Here is a 22192-nt window from a genome sequence, read left to right as displayed (position 1 = left end):
TTTAGACAAGTTGATTCCTGAAGGTTAACGGTGAAAGGGTGAGTTTCTGGCCCAAAAACAAATCACAGCGCTTGATCCCCCTCCCTATTCACCTGATATAGCACTGTGTAGGTGTTTCCTTTTTACTTGGATCAAATCTGTGCCAAAAGGACCATGTTTTGAGTCTGTCTGAGATGTTAAGAACATCAGAAGTTCTGAGACAGCTGTCTGAAGAAGACCTACTGCACTGCTTTGATCAGCGGAAGACCTGAATGCAGCGGTGTGTTGATGCAGAAGGGGAATATATTGAAGGAGAAAGACATTGAAAAATGTTTATTTTGAATAAAATTGTATTAGGTAGATTAGGTTTTCAGACTGAAACAACACCACTCCAGTACTACAACGAACAAAGACCAATATATTGATTTTTCACTCAAGTTTCACAGATATAAAACCATGATAAATGATTATTAGATCAGAACTTCAACGTGTTCATAACAAAACCTCATTCAGGTTTTCTTTAAAAACAATCACAGCTGCAAAATAAATCAAGTTGCTTTCATCAGATGCTGTAAACAGGCCGCAACACTGCAGCTGCAACATTTCAAACTATTAATAGGAATTATTCACATCCATTGCTAGACAAATGATGTTTGCTATGCCACTTTTGTTTTCTTTACCTATCAATAACATTATGAGTCACTTTTCTTATGAGACAGTTGTTTGACCTCTTTTACTCAAGTTCATATGTAAATGTCTGGTACAGTGAACAACTGAGACTTAAAGCACAGCAGATTGCTGTTACTTTTTGATGGCTGTTGGAGGACAGTGCTTCTACAACAACCTGTAACAGTCACCTTAATACATTCAGGTTACTAAAGAGAGCTGTTGGATAAGTCAACCACAGGTTTTAAGTACAGATGGAAAAAATATATAATTAGAATTCATCAAAAAACAGCATTTTCAGATTTAACAGATTTCTAACAAACTATACAACAGAGGCAAAGAGAAGAAACCAACCTTAGTGACAGAACTAAACTTTCTTCTAATCCACGAGTATTTATACAACCTTAACTAATGTTTAATGAGTGTCAGGCAAAAAGAAACAATAAACTTCCAGACAGGAAAATATTTTGCCAGCACTCAAGGATAAAAGTTTTCTGTTCAACCAGATTTGGTTTTTACATCTCCCCTAATAATAAAAAACAATGAGCAAAACTGTTAAGAGCAAGCTGAACAGTCTCCCTAAACTAAAAATATAGTAATGAGATGGAGAATAGGTTATTTGTCTGTTCACTAGAAATATCGATCTAGAAATTACATACTCTGAGATTAACCTTTAATCAAGATGGAAAAAAAGGACAGCAGAGTAATTATTACTGTTACAGGGGAGTAAAAAATACACTCAGAGAGCCAACCAAGGACCAAAAAGAGGGTACAAAAACAACTTAAACCATAAAAAATGTTTGACACAAAAATAACTTCAAGTATGAGACACATATCACAAGACTCTTAGCCTAAATATTCCTCTAAATTCCCTTTAACTTTGCTCTCTGTCAATAAGAAGACATTATTGCATTTACTATCACATCATCCTGTGCACACAACTGGAATCAGTCCATGATGGACAATACAGATGCATCACCACATGTGACATCTGTCCTGGCATTAAAGAAAGAAAAAAAAAACAAAACGTGTCCTTCATGACTCAGAAAGGCTGAGCTCAATGAGTCTCCCAGCGAAGACAGCGATCGTACCGATGATGCAAACAGCCATGAACACACACAGCAAGATGTGATCCAAAACCATGGCGACGAACTTCCACTCCTCTGCAGCCTGGAATGAGACACGTCACAAAAGAGAAAAAGGAGAAGTGATTCTAGAGAAGAAGTTGTAGTAAAACCCTATTTTCTTATAGACAAAAAACATCTAGGAAAAAGGATTGAGTAAATGCTAGAGCTCAATGGACTTGTTACACAGGCGTCTGAACAAGGAATACAGTTCTACAAATGTAAAGAAGAATGTTACCAACAGACTGAGTCACAGTAAATATTTAACACATGTTATTCACAACTAAATCATTAGTTTAGACATGATATAGGATCTTGTTTTCATTGCTATCCTACCTTCAGTTCAGAGGTTCAAATATACCGATTAACTTCATATCAAATGTATGTTCTCTTTCCATATATATATTCAAAAGAGTGAAATACATTATTCCTTGATTGCTTCTGCAATAGTTGAAGAAATCTTATTTTTTTGTATTTTATAGTCCTCACATAATTTTATATTAATCAATTCATTAAAAACACATCGTATTGCTATGTAATTTCTGTATATCTCTGTAGTTGAAAATGCCCCCACTCTTGTGGATATGTGCAAATCTTGAAAACTTTGGGTTAAAAAAATATGTCCAAATCTTGTTTTTCATTCCTCAAGAACAATTAAAAACATCAGAAAATCCTTTCTGAGGATTTCATAATTCTTGCATGAAAAGATTTAAAAAAATCATATTGACTATTGTACAGTCTTAGTACAGGCCTTTCAGTCAATTGAATAGACACATTAATGGTGTGATAGTCTGTATCCACAACTGGGCCATGGATTTTATAGACTCAATTGGTGTGTAGTTGTCTTACATTGTTTGATTCCTCATCAGACTTCATGGTCTCAGCGATGTACTTCACCCCTTCTATGGCACTGCGGACATCAGGATTTTTGGCAATGGGAGACTGGTATGTGACACTGGTGGGGGTGGGGTTACCTGCAGAGGAGAGAGAAAAAAAGGTTTATTTGTGAGGATAAGACATAAACAATCTAAACAGTCTTTCCATCTGGGGACTTGTATAATTGTTCACATCTGCATATTAAAGTTACAGACCACAGTCTCATTATCTCATTTTAACAAGTTTGTTATTTAGTGGTAGCCTTGCCTGAGATGTCTGAGATGTCCATGTCAGTAGGGAACAATCTCTTTTGTTGGATCTCCTGACCCGGACGCTTCATCGTAGAAAAGAACATCATGTTGGGAATCGTTTCAATAAAAACCTGACCAACAGAAAAAAGAAAGTATTAATGATAATATTCAAAAATCTGTTTTATTTACTTGTTTATGTTTATGATTTGACCCCCCCCCCAACACACACACACACACACACACACACACACCCACACACAAACCTTGCGTATCCAGGCAGGCATCGTGTGCGTGCTGGGTGAGCGGTGATGTGTGTTGATGACGATGACAGTGATGATGATGGAGGCAATGACAAACACCATGGTGAACAGCATGTATTTCCCTATGAGAGGAACAGCGCTGGAGGTGGAGGGGATGAGCTCCACAATGACCAGAAGGAAGACAGTTAGAGACAGCAGGACAGAGATGGACAGAGTCATCTTTTCACCTGCAGAAAGACAGATGCAAAGACAGATATTCAGGAGATTTTAACACTCATAATCAAAGGTTTAAGATTTCTGCTTATATTCCCTGAATTTCTTGTTTTAACTAAACATTTAAAATTTTTGCACAATTGCAAATGATTTTATGCTTTCTGAACTACTGTGAAACACATCATTTTGAACTGTTTTTGCTTTAACCAAAACTGAGATCCATTGTTTTTAGAAAGTATTGAACAGCTGTTGCTTGCACAGAAACTATTGCCAGTTTGAGCTTCACAGAGAAACTGATGATTTGATTTGTTATAGGTGGGTTATAAAGATGTTTTTTCAAGACTGCAGTGATGTTTTCCTTCCTTGCCCCATTCATTTTACTCTACCTTTGCAAACCTTCCAGAGCTAGCTGCTAAGAAGCATCCCCAAAGCATGATGCTGCCACCACTGTGCTTCACTGTGGGGATGGTGTGTTTGTGGTGATGAGCAGTTTTTGGTGTCTGCCAAACTTGTTATTGTTGACCACATATTGCTCATTGTATTGTATTGTATCATGAGTAAACCCTGCGATTCCCACCCTTATTGTACAAATGTTTCAGGGGGTTATGATGATTCTTCCTTATTAGTTTCCATCAACATTTTCTATAATACCAGACCAACTCTCCATGCCCCCTAAAATCCTGCCAGCATCTGCTCACCAGAGTCAGTGGGCAGGTAGAAGACCAGTCCGGTGAGAAAAGAGAACAGCATACAGGGAATGATGACATTCACAATGAAATACAGTGGCAGCCGAAGCATCAGGAAGTGGTACGTGATGTCAAGGTATGGTGTGTCGGGACAGCAGGTGTAGTAAACCCAGTGTTTCCAGCTTCTGTAGTCCTTCAATACCCATTCACCTGACTCCATGAAGTTACTCAGATCAGGCCGGTCACTGTCCTGTAAGACAGAAAAGAGGAAATGATGCACTTAAGCAGGCTTTATGGAAACAAAATACACTTTTTATGGAACATTTTCACCATAATCTCCTAATGTAACAGAATTAATCCACACTCACTGGGTTGATGACCACCAGCAGTCCATCATATGTCCAGGTTCCTAATTTCATGCTACAGTTCTGCAGGTCAAATGGGAAATGGAGGACAATAATCTCACAGTAACTCTTAAAGATGGCAGGAGGGTTCCATATTATCCTCCCAGTGTGTTCCAGCAGGACTTTGGTTTCATGGATGATGGCAAAGTCACCATCAGCACTGCAGAGGAGGACAAGTACAGAAATCAGGAGGAGAGTGAGGCATTTAAATAGTAAATGGTCAGGTGAGTATACAACATAATTATATCAAAAAGGTGTGCTTACTTGTTATAAAGCACCAGATCAGGTTTCCATATGTCTGCTGAAGGGATTCTGATCTTTCTAATGCCTCCATAATCGTCAGGATTCCACTTTAAGTTAACATCAGTCCATTGCTGGGATGAAAATGATACAGAAAAAACACACGTTTATCTAGTCAACTAATGCAAAGCAGAATATAAGCCAAGTTATTTTATTTTTTCTTTTGAATTATTTAATTCCTGTACTTCACAATATTATTGCAATAATACAAAACACTTTTTTAGCATTCATTTTGTGGGTAAGATAATTGTGATGCATGAGAAAAGCTAAGTATTCATTTTGTTCCACAGGGAAAATTACTGTATATCGCATGAGTTTGTGATAAATCTTGAGCCTAATTCCAAATACCCCATTTTCAATGTGTCTGATCCATATATTTACTGGTATATTTAATTAGTTGCATGAATTAGCTGTTCAGTCATGCTTACCTGTCTGAGACGGACATTACTAGTCACAATCTGGTTAACTTCATCCTTGAAGAAAGAGGAAATACAGAAAACAGGAAAAAAAATCAATTAACAGAAAAACAAACATGCAAAAGATTGTATTTATTTTAACAATTTACAAATAGTAAGAATTTTCTGTGTCATTATACGACGACAAACGTTATTTTTTCTCTTTTATCACATTTTGAGGTCTACTAAATCTTTGATGGCGTCACATAAATCGGATACGCATGCGCACTGAGATCCACAACAACTAAGCCAAAGTGGCGGTTGGAAAACCCCCAAGAGTGTTAGCAAAGTAATCTTGAGGCACTTAAAAGGTAAAGGAATATGAAACAGACGTCTTACCATTTCGTCTCGTTAGTTTATTTTAAAATTTCTGTCCAACTTTAGTGACGATAGACAAGCAAAGTCATACGGAGCAACTTATTATTTGCAAGCAGCAGTGTCATTGCTAGCTAATTTTCAACTGTTCTTCAATGATGACTGTTGAGAAAAGATGAATGTTACCGGACAGAAAAGAGGACGTTTTCATTGATGAAGTAAAGAGCTTTGTGAAAATATGTTAACTCTTAACATGGAGCTCTTTCCTCCTGCGGGGAATGGACAGAAGCTCCACAGCAGTGAGGCTACAGTGATAGTCAATGAGTCTGTCTGCCCCCGCCGCCATGTCATTGGCGGCTACTATCGTTACAGACAGGGGAAACTACATTAATACGCAGACGGAGAGCTACCAAAGGTAAGAGCATTTTTAAAGCATTGTTTTGTGTGGTTCTGCTTATGTTTTGTGGCCGCCGTGCCATCACTGAGACCCTGTGGTTGGTTTAACCCTGGTTTTGAAGTTCAGGTATCATGCTACACTAGATAGCTCAGCCTTTTATGTTGGGGTGTTATGCATTACACACAGTTGTGTTTAAAGTGATAGAGGCGTGACAATACAAGATGTTAATATAAACTTACTTAATGTTTCCTAGTATTACTTGGCCAGTACATGAAAAGTAATTCATTATATGAATTACATGGTTTCAGATCTGCTTTGTCTATTTCAATGCCATGGAGTGAGGCACATGAAGGTGTATCTTTGTGTTTTTATCCAGTTGAAGCAATTGCTGGCATCTATCAGGGTTTGGTGTGATTTATTCTCTATTCTTTTGAAGACATTAACAGCATGGTTTCTCTTTGTGACTGTTGTTGATTCAGTAAGGCTATTTTAGTTGCTCTTTTAGATATGAGTTTAAAAGGCATTTTATACTCTACTGCTTACTGTTGAAATATATTGATGCCTTGGATGGACTTTTTTCTCTGAATAGTAACCAAATAGATAAAGTCTTTTCTAAGGGGTTTGACAGAGCCAACATTTTTTCTTTTATTGCAGGTGTTTTTGCTTCAAGTAGTTCAGTTCTAGTGATATGACGTGTGATATGATGGAAGTTGAAAGTAATATGGTACACAAATCAAGTTTGTGTGAAGCTACAGATATCTTGGTATTTTTGGATGATCCTGTCTCTTATACTCCTCATATTCAGCTGCTGTTAAAAGGCTGAGCGGGGCCTTTTTTTGCCAGTATTTTCAAAACCTACGTTTCTGCAGAGTCACAAGGCTATTCTCTATCTCCTTCCTTCATATCTTTTGACCTCCATCAGACAGGAGAGCATAGGGACTTAAAATCTTCTTTCTCAGGATCTTATGGGATAAAGGTGTTTAAGTTTGCTGCTCCCTTTGCCTGTAGTAATTCACAGAAAAATCTCAAACTTAGCTGGTCTTATTAGACACTTTAAAGAGGATGTTAAATAACTTGGAGGCTACATGTCTGGCTGCAGCTGCTTTGAATGATGCATTTTGATTGTAGTCAACCTTGACAAATACTTGCTGTTTTTACTTGTCATTGCTCATCTTTTTTGTGTTCTTGTGTTTGGCATTTGATGTGTTTGTGTGGCTTCCTTTCCAAATACATTCCATCTTTTGATCACTCTGTCCTGCTCTCTTACCACACTGATGAGCTGTATCAGCTGTAGACCCACAGTGATCACCACAGCTTCTTTGAAGTGGCTAACAGGCCGGACCACCTTGTTGTAACCAGTAAACAGGTCTTTAACCAGACGGGTCTCATCTTCTGCGCAGCGTGCTGAACCTAAAAGACACAAAGACATACATGAAAAAAAATTATTCAACATTATATTTTGCTAGTCTTATTCCATGAATGAATTTCCTCTCAGAGGTCTGGGATCATTTGAAAAGTTTGATTCATTACCACACACTCCTACAACTTCAAAATAAAGTCTTATTTAGTGTCACTTTGGCTTGTGTACACAGTGAGTACCCATCTGACACCCATAACCTCACTAGTGTTTTCACAGCAGAACTGAAATCACAGCTAAGGCAGGAGGGAAGGCATCAGATTGCATCTGTGATTCACACACCAAACATTTCTCTGGCATCAAACAAGTGGTCTGAAAGTTTCTAATGTGACTCAGAGGAAGAGAATGAAAAAAGCAATCAGATAAGAGCGAGGCAGGAACAGCAGATGCAGACAGATCTGCATTTACAGCAGTGAAGTGACTTACATTCCATATTGGTGAAAAGCCTCAGTGCAGCATATCCCGTGAGCTATGTAAGCTCAGTGATCAACTCTGTTTCTGTATAAGTCCTTGGAGCAAACCTAATCTGAGTGCTAAGAGGGTGTTTGGGAAAACCAACCAGCCAATCCACTCGACATTTAGTCTGGATCAGTTAAAGTTCATAACAGTTAACCTGCATTTAACACCCCCTCATTCAAAAGGTGTTTCAAGCTAGCAGACTCACAGTTTTTTTAAACCATGCCTTTCTGAGACCATAAATAATCCTGAGCCTATAGAATAGGCTCCATGAACAAGCACTACAGCATAGACTGGTTTGTTGGTGTCTGAGGCTGACTTTTAAAAACCGAGTATACCATCAATCTAATTTATCCACTAATCAATACTTAGTTACTCGTGTTCTGTCTATCAGGGGCTTTTGAATGCTACATTGAATTAGAAGTTCTGCTGTTGTACAGCTGACCTGGGAAGAAAGTTGTTATGAAACTCAAGCCTACTTCATTGTTGAAATGAAGCTCTACCATCATTACACTCTTGCACTTACACATTGCATCCTCAACTGTGAAATGTTAAAGTCTCAGTGTGTGATTTTACATTATGTTATAGGGTTGCACCTCTGCTATGTAGACTTTGACAGCTATGATACTGTTGGTAGCCGAGTTTCCATTACACTTGGAAATGTGCAAAATCTAAATAGCGCAACAAAAAAATGGTAATGGAAACACCTGAATTTCGGAAAAAACCCTAAAATTGCTAAAAAGTTTTTACGCTTTCATGAGGAGGTTTTTCAGGCGTTTCGATATAGAATATCGAAAGAAGTGTAATGGAAACACTTTTTCCGCATTTACAAGTCATGGGACGTGACGTACGGTGTCACATGACCAGTCACTCTGAGACAACATGGCGCGGTACATGTGGGCAGAAGAAGAGACGAGACTTTTCTTAACATCATACTTATACCCTTATATGTGGCTTTTGCAATACATACAGACTTTACCTCTGAACAATCATCCGTCACCTTTATAATTGTACTTAATCGAAATTTAAGAAATATTTATTTTATTTTAAAACTGTAATGGAAACCCAGCTATTGTCTTCATCATTAGTGATGGTGTGCTCTGTAACACCTCCATTACTATTGGGGCCCAATTATCTAGTTTCACGCATTGCTTACAACATCCTGAAAGTAAAGATATCCTGTGTTCAACTGGTCATGTTTAAAAAGCTTTCATAGTTCAAAAGTTATTTCAGAGCCATCTGGAAGGGATGTACTTTTAAAATTATTTTTATTATTGTTGCCTGTATGATGAAGACAGTGCTGTGTAACGAGTGTATGTTTATAGTAAATTCCTTAAGAGTGAGAAACGGCTCTATGTGACATAAATCAGTGTGTTGGTTATACCGAAGTAGGCAAACCTTTTAATTCCATGCAGTGTACATTTCTAGATCCAGTCTGATATTGATTTTAGGTTATTTTATCTAATATTACCTTGGGGTGGGTGGACAGAGAGGAAAGGAGAGCACATTCTAAATATGTGCCATTGTGCCCATAGGGAGAGGAGAAAAGTGAAAAAAAAACTTGATCATGTGTCCTGTAGTTTTGTATGAATCTTCCAATGCTCCTGCAGCCACCTTTGAAAGCTAGTTGGCAGGCGCTTGACTCTTCCCTCTTCTCCTTTTTTAACAAACTTGTATTGCTTTATCTCAGGAATAGCTTTAATCTGTTGTTATATTCAATATTTATTAATTTGATATTAAATAGAAGTGATATAAACTGTTGAAAAAATGGCAAAACTTCGTAATATAACCTTGCTCATTGTATTACAATATAGAGTATCTATAAGCACTCCTCTATTGTGATACACATCCTATTGCCAGATTCTTGCCAATCCACAGCCCCAGCAGGTTCAACAGTATGGATACTTTTCAATCTTAAATACATCAGCAGACTGGATTTTTTGGTAGTTGTGATTTCGATATGTTAAAATTAGTGCTGTTACTCAATTTAAAAAATCAAGTTAATCACATCACTACGCTGTGATTAATCATGATTAATCACATAATTTTTATAGTTGAAGTATATTTTCACATTTTTAGATTTTTAAAGGTTGTTATTGTGAAGTGCTTTATTGTATTCTTCTTATTCTTGGAACAGCACATTGAAAGTGCTGATTTGAGTCCTTATTGATACCACTATCGATAGTTTCTATAGTTTGGTGGAAGGACAAAATAAGGGCAAATATTTAAACTACAAGTGGTCTTAGCTGAGTAGTGCTTGAGTTCATATCTATTGTATAACCCTCAAATATAAACACATATTTACACGGTATTTATTGAAGTTTCTCATCAAAAAATAAATTTTCCCATTTTTATGTGACATTTGAACACATCATAACATATAGAATACAGTCGTCTAATTTAGTGAGGTTACCTGAACGCATCATATTTTCCATCTTCAGCTCATGAAGTTCGCTATTTAACTTAAATTTTGCCGATTCCACTGCAGATTTCTACACTGGATTAATATTGTTAACAAACAGGACTAGTTCAAAGTTTTGGAGCACTTTTCAGCATTTATCTGAGCATCCGAATAAGAAAACTGTCCTGAAGCAGCTGAAGAGAGTGGTATGATGGTGGCTTGATCCTGTGTTGTTGTTAGCATCTTTGCTAACATTAGATGTGCTTTGCCTGAAGGTGGTACTTTAGGCTCGTTGTGTTTTGGTGTAAAGACAGTTCATCATTTTGGTTTTATCTTAACTAACATTCACTTTTTGAAAAGGGAATTGCCATTAAGCAGACCAGGGTCTGTCTCCTCACTCATCACTGCTGGCTGTGCCTGACTCGTCTCTCACCTCTTCACCCCCAGGCACGTAAACATCCGCACTGGAGGACTACGGGAGCAAGTTGTGGTCAAACTTAGTCATATTATTAAATTGCATTATTATTTTTTAAAACGTTAAGGTTTCAAGATTAATCAAAAGCGTTAACATTAATGTTTGATCCAAGCTTTATTTATTTGCTTTTGAAATAAGCAAAGCTTGACATTATAGCTGGATTTTTGCCAAATCTGCCGATTAAGTCTGACATTTGCAGACAAGCGAGTTGATTATGGAGGTAACTCTGTTTTGCTTGGGTACTGTAAGATTGGCTTTTACTCTTTTTGCGTCAAATTGATGCATTGTCTCTTATTTTAGAGTAAAAGTAATATTCCTGGGTCACATGTTGCAGTGGTTGGCCAGTGGTCTTGAAAACCACTGGCTTTGAGACCAGATACTTGTTCTACCAGAAGGAAATAGCCTAGTCCTTGTTTACATTTTCCTGGTCAATTTTTCAGTATTTAATGTGTTGGTTGATCTCTCTCAAAAACCAAAGGTAACTTTACTTTGTCTTCATCTCCCCATGTGTAGTCACTGTTACTGTCATAGCCAATATTCTGTTTATTACATGAGGACTATTGCATCACTTTTGTTCATGTGATCATAGAAAACAAGTCACGTAATTTTGTCAGATTTGAGCCAGCAGATTAGCAGAGTGCTCCCAGTCAGATTGTGACCCGAGTTACATCCTTTGCATGTTATTTCTGGTATCTGCTGGCGATCCACTCTCAGCCTGAACTGAGCAGGCATGGATCTTGTTTCATTTAGCCAGCAATACACACTCGCACAGACAAGTAACAGATATACAGAGAGTTGTAGTTCTCATTCAGTAACTTTTGTAGAATGTGAATGAGGAGTGCAGGTTTTTTAGTGTAAAATGCTGATGTTTGTTTTCTGTCTGTGACTGTGGTGGTCTGTCGCTGGCTGCCTGCTCCCAGTCTGTTGTCCTGCTAGCATGCTTTGATCTAGCCACATACAAAAATAGATTGGAGGCGGACCAGAGCGGCCACTTGGACCTGTCAATCATTGCCCACTCTCAACTCCAATTTCTGCATGTTCCTGAACCACTGCTAAAAAATAAAACTGCAAAAGCTCCATCTGTTTACTCCTACTGAAGTGTAGACCTGCAGATATCACTCATAGTCTACAATGCTGTTGTTGACATAAAGCAAGCTTTTATATAAATATTATGTCTGTGGTAACATGATATTCTGGAAAAATGCTGTTGAGGAAAGTGCTAGACCTACTGTTGCAGTAAAAGATCTAAGCAGGGCTATAACGTAGGGAAAATGACATACCAGCTGTTTTCTCAGTTTATAATATCTGGAGAATCAGAATGAGATGTAACTTTGATAGTTCAATAGGAATAACTGTATAACCTAGCAAAGATGGTTATTAGTTTAGTCTATTATTGCACTGGTTTCTCAGAATTATTTGTTTAATAAAGTGTCAAAAACCCTGTAGAGTGTTAAAAGAAAATGAAACAGAACAAAAACAGTTCATGGAGAGGCTGTTAAGGAGCTAGGGAATGACATTACAGAAATGATGCTATGATGATAGTCTTCAGCTTTATATCCTTTAGTTTGATATATATTCAGCGTATCAACTAAAGAACAGAAAAACATAAAGGCAAACAGAAAACATAATGATGCTGTTTCATTATAGAAAAGGAGAATGCAACATTCACACAATAGTTGCAAGATAAAAATGCCATCATCCTGACACCTTTTCACATGTGATGAATTTTCCTGAATATTCCCTGCTGTATTCACACTTCAATTTATTCCAACCTAATACAGATGCTTTACCAGGTGGCTGGTAGAAAAAATCCAGCATAAAGTCAGAAAATGTTGTTTGTATAAACTGCCCCTTGTATGAGGACAGAGGGTTTATTTGACTGTATTACACAGTAAAGACTCCATTGTGTAACAAAGTGTGGGACATGCAGCCAGTTAGGTCCAAAACATGTATTTGGTTGAATGGTGCAAAATCATTTCTGCTCACTTTTGCTTGAAAACTGTTTCATTCAGAAACCTTCCCAAGCTATTTTAAACAATGAAACATTAACTAAGTTCCAGGGTCCTCATACAAGTATTTGCCATTTAGCAGTGTTGTAGATTGTTACTATTATTTGTCAAATTTGCATGCAAGATCAAACTACAAACATTGCCAAGTATAGATAAAGCAGTATCAATCATACAATTTGAAAATCTTTGTCCCTTGACCAGTTTTGTGTCCAGACTGGCTGTAGAACATTTTGGTGGGAGATGCAACCATCTTTAATGCAGGGTGATAATTGTAATGTACTTTTGTTACCACAACATGGCATACAAATGAGGAATGAGGCTAACAGGTCTAAATTAAGCAAAATTAAGAGTAATGGTGCAGGGAACCCAAAATAAAAAATGTAAGGATGCAGGATTGAAGGAGGTTAAAGTTGAGGGTTTACAAGGTTTTTTAAATGTACAAAAGAAAAAAAAAACCCAACAATGATAACAAAACAACAAAAGACACCCAAACAACAACAGAACTCCAGTAAAACCAAAAGGACTGAAACAGAAACCTACATGTTCAACCCAAACAACAGCAGAACCCAGACATCAAAACTACCTCCATGTGTTACATATTTCTTTGACTTGGCTCTGTTTGTGTGTGCTTGTGTGCCTGTGCTGGGAGAAATAAATTCATCACATGGACTAAACACTCAATGGAGGGTCTGAAATTAACACCAGCCTTGTGCCAAATGTGTGATTCGCCACTTGGTGAGTACATTTCTGTGCCTCATGGTGACTAAATACTTATACCAAAATGGTCAGGCAGAAGAAGACACACCCAGATATGTGGCTGCAGCCTGGAGAGCTTGCGTCTCTCACATGCTGCTCTTGAGGTGAAACTGACTGAGCCACACTCAGAACGCTTGTAATTCGTGGATGAATATCAGCAGCAATAGTGCTACAAAGCCTTTTCCCTTCCTCTTTTACTGCGTCTACATTTATCATGCTGGTGACTGACAACAAGCAGAAACGTAGTGTTATAGTGTTATCCCACAGCCTAGTGTAGACTGATCCATAAAGTCAGAGCCATTATCCACAAATGGAGAAAACTGGGAACAGTGGGAACTTCCCAGGAGTGGTTGGCCAACCAAAATGACTCCAAGAATGCAACGATGACTCATCCAGGAGGTCACAAAAAACACAGAACCACCTCCAAAGACCTGCAGGCCTCACTGGCCTCAGTTAAGGTCAGAATTCATGACTCAACCATAAGAAAGACACTGGGCAAAAATGGCATCATGGGAGGGTTCCAAGACCAAAAACCACTGCTGACAAAAAAGAACACAAAGGCTCGACTCACATTAGCCAAAAAACATCCTGATGATCCTCAAGACTTTTGGAGAAATATTCAGTGGACTGACGAGACAAAAGTTGAACTTTTTGGAAGATTTGAGTCCTGTTACATCTGGCGTAAAAATCACACAGCATTTGATTAAAAAGAACATCATGCCAACAGTCAAACATGGTGGTGTCAGTGTGATGGTCTGGGGCTGCTTTGCTGCTTCAGGACCTGGACCACTTGCTGTGATTGATGGAACAATGACTTCTGTTGTTCATCATGAAATAGTATCTTACCAGTGAGACCACAGGTAAGATACTGTTGTCACAGATCCGCTGTCATTGTGAATATTTCCTAAGCAGGTTTGTGTTATTCCTGTTTTTTTTAATTACTTTAAAGTAGGGATGCACAATATTATTGACCTGATATTGGCTGATATTTACATCCAATATTTTGGCCTTGAATATAAGCATATATATTTACTGTAAAAGTACTGAACCAAAAGACCTATGTAAGTTGAATTTTTTTTCTTTATTCATCTATTTTATTCATTTATCCTCATTCTTTAAACTTTAATGTGTGTTTCAGGAAAAAAAGTTTTTCATTTTTAATCCTCAAACCTTACATTGTGTTCAAAGGACTGAATTTTTTGTTATGTAAAACATATTTAACTAGAAAAGCACTCAATGAGTGCAGACCTCCACCATTTGCCCTATCTCCCAATAGTGAAGAATCCTTTTAAAAAATCCTGGATCCATCCCCATGTGCCCCCCACCACGGCATTCGCTGAATGCTCCCATCCCGGTGGGGTGGAAACATGGTGAGGCAAAGCATTGGCTTCACTACAGGTGGACTGTCATGGTGAAAGCATTGCCTGCTAGTGCCAACAGATGCACTGACAGTGTCACCCATGGTCTCACTGGACAACTGGAAGTCATGGCAGAGGGTGAATATTCCTCTATTCCTCCCAGCATTGTGAGTATTCTCTTTCTCTTTGTAACGCTCCGACTTGTCTCCTCGGCCAGGCGTGCGTCTTTCAAACTCTATAAACTCCAAAACTTTGAATGGAAACACACCCACAAATGCTGCTGGGATTGAAGTTCCTCATGTCCGCCATCTCCTGGTGTAAAGTGGTAACAGCGCAGACCTCCACCATTAGCCCTATCTCCCAATAGTACAGAATCCTTTAAAAAATTCCTGAATCCAGATGGTGATCCAGATCAGTCCCAAAATCTAATCAGTTCTTTCTTATGCAATTTCTGACATTTCCTGAAAATTGCTTGAAAATCCGTCCGGAACTTTTTGAGTTATGATGCTAACAAACGAACAAATGAACAAACTAACAAAAGAACGAACCCATCGATCACATAACCTCCTTGGCAGAGGTAATTATCAGTAGCTATATTGGTATCAACTAAAATGAATCTGTAAATATTGACATATCAGATATCGGCAAAAATCCAATATCATGCATCCCTACTTTGGGCAGATTTGTGTTGGTGGTTTCCAAAGATAATTAAGATTGTGATGGTTATTATAAGACATGGTAACTGTAATGGTTTGCAGTCTTTATTAGGAAAAGGAGCAGAGTCTTTTTTTTTTTCAGAATTGCTGTGTGATAGTTCAGCGTTTTAACTACAGACTGTAGAGTCTCAAGCACATTTTGCCTTTTTTCTTGAGACTTTACAGATTTTTTTGACATATTGTAAGCTGACCTGACCACATCAGTATCAGATGCACAAATAACTAAAGATGGTTGGTCTAAATATAGATTCAACAAATACACTAAAAATGGAAATCTCTCAGATAAAGGAGTGACATTAAATGTCACATTTCTTCATTTATCTCACCAGGGACAGAACATGTTTGTGTCTGAGTCAGTTTGTTTCATGCATGGACAAACATGCTGCAGCTTCTTTTTCAAAGTGCATGTGTAACAGCCAAGAATAAAGACCTTAAAATGATGCACTTTATGGCATATCTGTAGTGATGCAGAAAATGTCAAACTAATGGCTTACTGACTGCATCTTTTCTTCCTGACACAACACCTTTATCTAGCTTTTACATCAATTTGCCCTAAGTGTGTTTCATACATTGTGCTAGGTTCACTGACTGAATCAGCCAGAGTAACAGAAGTAATTCCCTTTAGAAATTAATAGTGATTATCGCCCTGCGGCAGATACTGAATGTTTAATGCTGGAAGAGCTTAAAGATGAATTTTGAACTTGTATCAACTATTGGGTGATATTTTTGCATGATTATTATTATACCATTTATGTTCAACAAATTGCTGGTTGTGTTGAATGTAAGAGCATTATTTATGAGGACAGAGATGTCAAACATTGTAACAAAATGCAAAACTCTTTACTGAGGTCTGATTGAACTTTCTGTTTGCTATTTCATGGTAAACTCCATGATACTTTAATTTTAGCAGAGTCACATTTAAGCCTTTTCAAAGCTCTTGTGTTTTGCCCCTCACCAAGATGTCCCCAGTCAACAGAGGCAGTTAGTTCAAGCTGATAGCCAAGTTTCAGTTGTGTGTTAATTAAAACAACTTAAATGGCTGGATATTTATCTTGAATGACATCATAAAGGTGTGTCAGAGCTGTTAAGACAACAGCATTGTTACTACCCTCCAGTACCAAAATCATCAAACCACCAAGATAAAGCTTTTAAAACACATCTTACAAGAAGCACACACCTGAGGGAAAGCATAAATGATCCTGAATGTGACTAAAATGTCAGAAAAAGACTGGAAGTTTGCTCATTTATTCTCTTCCCTTGACTCCACCAGTGTCATCCCTGTTGTGCCAAACAAGGACGGACAAAATAGAGTGAATCCTTGAACATCAGCCCATTGCTGTTTTTCCAATTTTTTTCATCCCCTGAGCTACAGTGGGGAGACTGCATGTTTCTCAAGGCCTTATTCAGTTAGCTTTAGCATTGAGCTTTGCAGCAAACCTGTTACTTAACTGACAAGGGTTCGTTTTACTCAGTTAGATGAACCAAATCATCAGGTACTCTGCCAATAGCTTTGCTTTTCTTGACCATAGGAAAGCACAAGCTTATTTTTGTCTTCACACCCTTCTGAAACAATGTTACAGATATATTGTATGGGTTTTAGGGTGTGACAGAAACATATTTGGTTCATACTTGCCACATACAATTCAACAATATTGCCAACATTAGTGGTTCTTAATGTGGGGTGTGGGGCCCCCTTGGGGGCCATGAGGCACTGGGAGGAGTTTGCCAGATGTCTTCAAAAACAAAGGATATTTTTAAGTGATTTCCCTGTTTTTTGCCACTTTTAGTTTGGGGGTCCTGGGGGGGCCTGGGGGCACCTTTACTTTTTGGGGGTCCCGGGCTGAAAAGTTTGAGAACCCCTGACTAACATGTCCGTCCTTATAGAAAAAGCCATACCACGTTAGTAGTGAGGACACCAAATAATGAAGAGTGAGGCTTGTCACATTTCTTCATATAACTGACTAGTGAGACCTTGGTCAAATGAGACTCTCCACTGACAAATGGTTTGATCTACTAACTGTTTTCAGTTTTTGTTGAACTTAATAGAAAATTACCATGTGATCAACAAAGAGCGGGATATTTTTCTGCTGTGACTGAATTTTCTGCTAGTCTGAAATAAATTGAAATATTCCCCAAACCCTGACACGTCACAGCAGGTGTTAGGGTATCATGCAAACTAATGTTAAGTAGATGCATTCAGTTATTTAATTTACGTTCTGTCATTGGATTTATGCTGCTCATAATTATGGTCTTCTATTTAAAAACGTCTGTGGCACCTGTATTGGTATAATCATGCAACTAATCATGTAACAAATGTGTCTTTAATCAAAGAAGGAGCAGTGAATGTGGATAAAGACACCGCACACTTAATGGGACTAAAAATGCATTTCCAAATTAAACTTAAAGAGAAGATAAAATTTTACATATGGATTACTTATAAATCTGTAACGTGTTCCAGATTTTTAGAAGCTGGCTGTCCAGTGCTTGAAAGGTCACAGGTTTAATCCCCCTAAGAGACAACATGTGCATCCAGAAGTATGTGTCCTGTTGAAGTGTCCTTGGACAAAGACAGCAAACTCATTCCTACACGCTGATAGATATAAATCACTCTCAAAGAGGACCTCTGCTACAGTAAATGCCTTAAATATGAATGCAGCAGGGCATGCTAACAATGTTTTGCCTCCTTTTTTTAGGATGCCTGAAGGACAAATGCCAACACACTTATTTGTACAGGTGCTCTGCACGGAGAGCAGCAAGAAGATTTAGTTTCTCCTCATAGCTTCTGCAAGTGTGGTTGTAGGGTGGGACAACATAAAAAAATGTGATACCAACCTTTCACAAGTGTCCCAGTTCGAAACCTAAAAATCATCCAAAGACCCATCAAAAACTTCAAACTACAAATATAACAAACTGTACTCCATATTCTTTTATTTCATAAACAGGGAAATTGAATGTAAAGGCTTGGTTTTCAGAGACATCAATGTTTCTTTGATTATCTGAAATGTTATCTTTTTGGATTTATTTTTTTCACCCTGCAAAATCTTCCAGTAACATTATGTCTCCAAAGGCATTGAAAACATTTGAACAGCTGGGAAGTGGGTAGGATGTTTAACAGAGTGTCACCAGTTTATTCAACTCCAATTAAACTGTGACAGAAGTTCAGTCCGTCAGAGAGAAAAAGATCAAAAGTTGGCATGACGGTTACATTTTCTGTCTGGGTTTTGTGAGTTCTGTAGTGTTTTTTTAAGGTTGAGTCAGTCATTCTATGATCACTTCAGGTGATTTCAATTATGAAAATTATTTGTGCCGTTTTTATTTATTGTTAATGACTATGTGTAGTCACATTTCTAAATTGTTGTCCCATTGTGTTTGAAGTTGCAAACCAATGAGCTGATGTGCTTTATTGATTGATTGGATGATATTGGCATCTAAGTGATGAAAATCTTTGCTCTTTCAATTGTTTCAATCATGAAATGGAGCTGCTTTGTTGTCTATTTGATAGAGGTGTAACAGTTCACAGAGCTCATGTTTCAGTTCATACCTCTGTTTTGGGGTCACAGTTCAGTACTGGTCCGATTCATTGATAACAAAGAAAACGTCCGACATTTATAGTTCTTTATGTCCCTCACCTATTATTTAGTTATTTTTCATTAACATTCGTGCAGCTTATACTTGTAAAAAAACATGTTTGAAATATTTATTTTAGTCAGTCAGCCAATCAACACTTTGATCCATCTATTAAGAACTATCAGTGTTAATTGGTGCAGCCTGTGATAAATTAAACACAAGACAAAAAAGAGGGAATAAAAAAATAAAAAAACTGAAAAACAAAACAGACAACAGCCTAATATCATGACTTGAAAAATTAAGAATAATACAACATGATATGCAAATTGAAATATGTGCTTTTTAGAGCAATGTATCATATTTACAATTTAGAAAGAATGCTGTAACACCACTTTCAGTCAAATGCCCGTGCAGGGAATACTCGCACAAAATCCTAACTCATCTACGTAGTGAAGGACCCCAGAGTAGCTCATGTAAATACAGGAGGGGTCGTTAAACAGAGTCAGAGTGGAGCGCTTAAAAACCCATTTGTTGTCAGTGATTTTTTACTTCCACTGATCCGTGTGTAGCCTTTAAAATGTTGTAATATTCTTGACACTCTCTGCTTTCACATCTGGGACTTTTTTAAAAGCAGCGCAGGGATGAGGATGGGGAGAGAAGTGCAGCGGGGCTTGCTGCTCTGCCTCTCAGGAGCAGGGAGCTTGCTTTTCTTTTGAGTGTTTTGTCGGCTACTTCCTCTTCTTTGTTGGTGGTTTAATAGCGGTTAGCAAACACGTAGCAGCATTTCTGCCACCAAGTTTGACGGATAAATGCGGTCACATTATTTTACTTTTCTGTTCTTTTAATAGTTCGGATGTATTTGTCGTGTGAGAGTGTGCACCGAACCCTAAACCCAGAACAGTGACAATTTAGGATGAATACAAAAACCGTTACACCCCTAAATATCATTACCATTAAAGAGTGCTTTATCTTGGCATGAATTATTACCTCCACCAAGGAGGTTATGTGATCGGGTGGGTTTGTTCGTTTGTTAGCAACATAACTCAAAAATTTCTGGACGGATTTTGATAAAATTTTCAGGAAATGTCAGAAATGGCATAAGGAAGAACTGATTACATTTTGGGAGTGATCTGGATCACCGTCTGGATTCAGGAATTTTTTTTAAGGTTTCTGTACTATTGGGAGATAGGGCTAATGGCAGAGGTCTGCGTTCTCCGAGTGCTTTTCTAGTTGTTTAATAGGATTGTCTTGTTACCAGAATTTTAACCTTTGATACTAGGGATGCAAGATAATATGGCATGACATCAGTCAATATTTACAACTGATATTTTTACTTAAAACTCTGCCTTTGTCAGCTTTAAATGTTGGCCATGAATAAAAAGTTGAAAAGTTCTTTGTTAGACCAACATACCTACTTCAGCTAAACACTTAATCTTTACTCATCATCGTTCCTTACACTTTAAAGTGAGTTTTAAGGACTGAAGTTTCAGATTGGAACTAAATTTAACTATTGGTGTCCCTATTGGTTATAATTAATTTGTAGATATCAGTACATCAGATATTGGCAAAAATCCAATATGATGCATCCCTACTTGAAACAATACCACTAAAATCAGCCTGCTAACTGTTTGGACACCACTGCAATGATCATAAAACTCTGGGGTACCCAATTATGAGTGCTCTCTTGTTTCAAACAAGCTGAAGTTTGCAGTCCACTGTCTGTGTACCAGTGATAGCAAAATGCTGCTAACATATAGGAACAGTTTAAACAGATCGCAGGAGTTCACCTGCAGTTTTTAGTGGATTTATTCCTCTTCAATTTGACATGGATGTAGATTTTAAATCTTCTCTAATTTACAATCAAATGATTACATTTTATCATTAACATTACATAAAAATAACATTTAAAAATGTGTGCAATAAAAAAATATTGAAATATTTAATACTTTGAGAACACAATTCCTAAAGTTAGATTTTTTGTGATTAATGCAATCATTCATATTGTGCACTGACGAATTATTTTTGGTTCCCAGGCCATAATGAAGCTGAGTTCTGTTTCTGAGCATGAGCACTGAGTGCACAAATACGATCAGCAGAGATCAGGCATTACACAGAGCACGAATTTGTAAACATGCAAATACAACACTCACAATCTCTGTCCAAAGACTGACTTTCATGAAAAAAAGATTGTTGTTTAACCTAAAAGCTTTAGTTGGCAAGTTTAAAAATGGACTATATAAACAACAGACTGTCCCCTTTTTCAATGAAGGTAATTTCTTTAAAGTGTATATGATCTCTCTCCTAAAGATCTTACCATATTATCATTATATCACCCTATTATCTGCCTCTTTATTGAGGAAACTTTTGCACCTGTGCTGCTTCAGTTCATGACAAAACATATTCAGTAAGATTGAAGACAGCCCCACATACATGACAGAAACACACACAATCACTGGAAGACTTACCAGCAAACACACTGAGAGTCCATGCCAGCAAGATCTGGACCCTAGAGAGGTTCATATCTCCAGCAGACACTTACTAAAACAGACCTGAAATCTACAGCATCAATTTAATAGTGTGATGTAAGGAAGTTAGCAGCTAGAAAGCTAACCTATACACTGACTTTTCCTTCAATCAGACATAGACAGACATCTATGAAGTAAAGCTGTAGCAGTCCCACCTACAGTCAGTAGAGTTAAAGGGGAGGAATGGGAAGGTGGAGCCAGGTGGTGCCAGTAAGTGAACTCTGAGCTCTGGTTTCCCCTTTCCACATCCCCCCACCCTCCAATGTCCCCACCTCTCAGCACACTTCAAGGCACAGGAGACAGCTGGGAGTGTGTGCTTGTGCGAGTGTGTGTTGAATACACAATCAACACTGTCATCATTTCTCATACACGTGAAAGTTTTGATCCCGTAGAGTCTGAAGTGAAGAGTCTTGTATCAGCGGGATAGCGAATCAGAGGGTAGTGGAAGGCATAAAGACAGTCAAGAGAAAGGGAAAAGAGGAACAGATGGACAGTGTAGGGGACAGAGACAGAGACAGGGGCACAGAAGCAGACAGGAAGACAGCTGAGAGCTGTCATTGCAGGAATGAGAGGCATGTTCACACAT

At 37.9% G+C, this 22192-nt stretch overlaps 1 protein-coding gene across 1 annotated transcript; it reads right to left on the bottom strand.

The window, feature by feature from the left end:
- Positions 1-297: 297 nt before the first annotated feature.
- Positions 298-21770, bottom strand: chrna1 (cholinergic receptor, nicotinic, alpha 1 (muscle)). Its single transcript, XM_041790326.1, has 10 exons — positions 21547-21770; positions 7194-7336; positions 5188-5232; positions 4724-4833; positions 4424-4619; positions 4068-4305; positions 3160-3383; positions 2913-3027; positions 2619-2743; positions 298-1815 (listed from the first exon to the last, which is right to left on the bottom strand). The coding sequence occupies exons 1-10, from the start codon at positions 21599-21601 to the stop codon at positions 1681-1683; spliced, it is 1386 nt and encodes a 461-aa protein (XP_041646260.1). The 5' UTR covers positions 21602-21770; the 3' UTR covers positions 298-1680.
- Between the last annotated feature and the right edge of the window lie 422 nt (positions 21771-22192).

The sequence above is a fragment of the Cheilinus undulatus genome, linkage group 6 (assembly GCF_018320785.1).
Source record: "Cheilinus undulatus linkage group 6, ASM1832078v1, whole genome shotgun sequence".
Taxonomy (NCBI): Eukaryota; Metazoa; Chordata; class Actinopteri; order Labriformes; family Labridae; genus Cheilinus; species Cheilinus undulatus.
The sequence above is the reverse complement of the archived record's forward strand: the minus strand, read 5'-3'. Positions and strand labels throughout refer to the sequence as shown.

Coding starts and splice junctions, on each gene's coding strand:
- chrna1 (XM_041790326.1), bottom strand. CDS start 21,601: ATGAACCTCTCTAGGGTCCAGATCTTGCTGGCATGGACTCTCAGTGTG. Junction 5,233..7,193: donor TGATACAGCTCATCAGTGTG/GTAAGAGAGCAG, acceptor TCTTTCTTCAAG/GATGAAGTTAACCAGATTGT. Junction 1,816..2,618: donor CTGATGAGGAATCAAACAAT/GTAAGACAACTA, acceptor GTCTCATTCCAG/GCTGCAGAGGAGTGGAAGTT.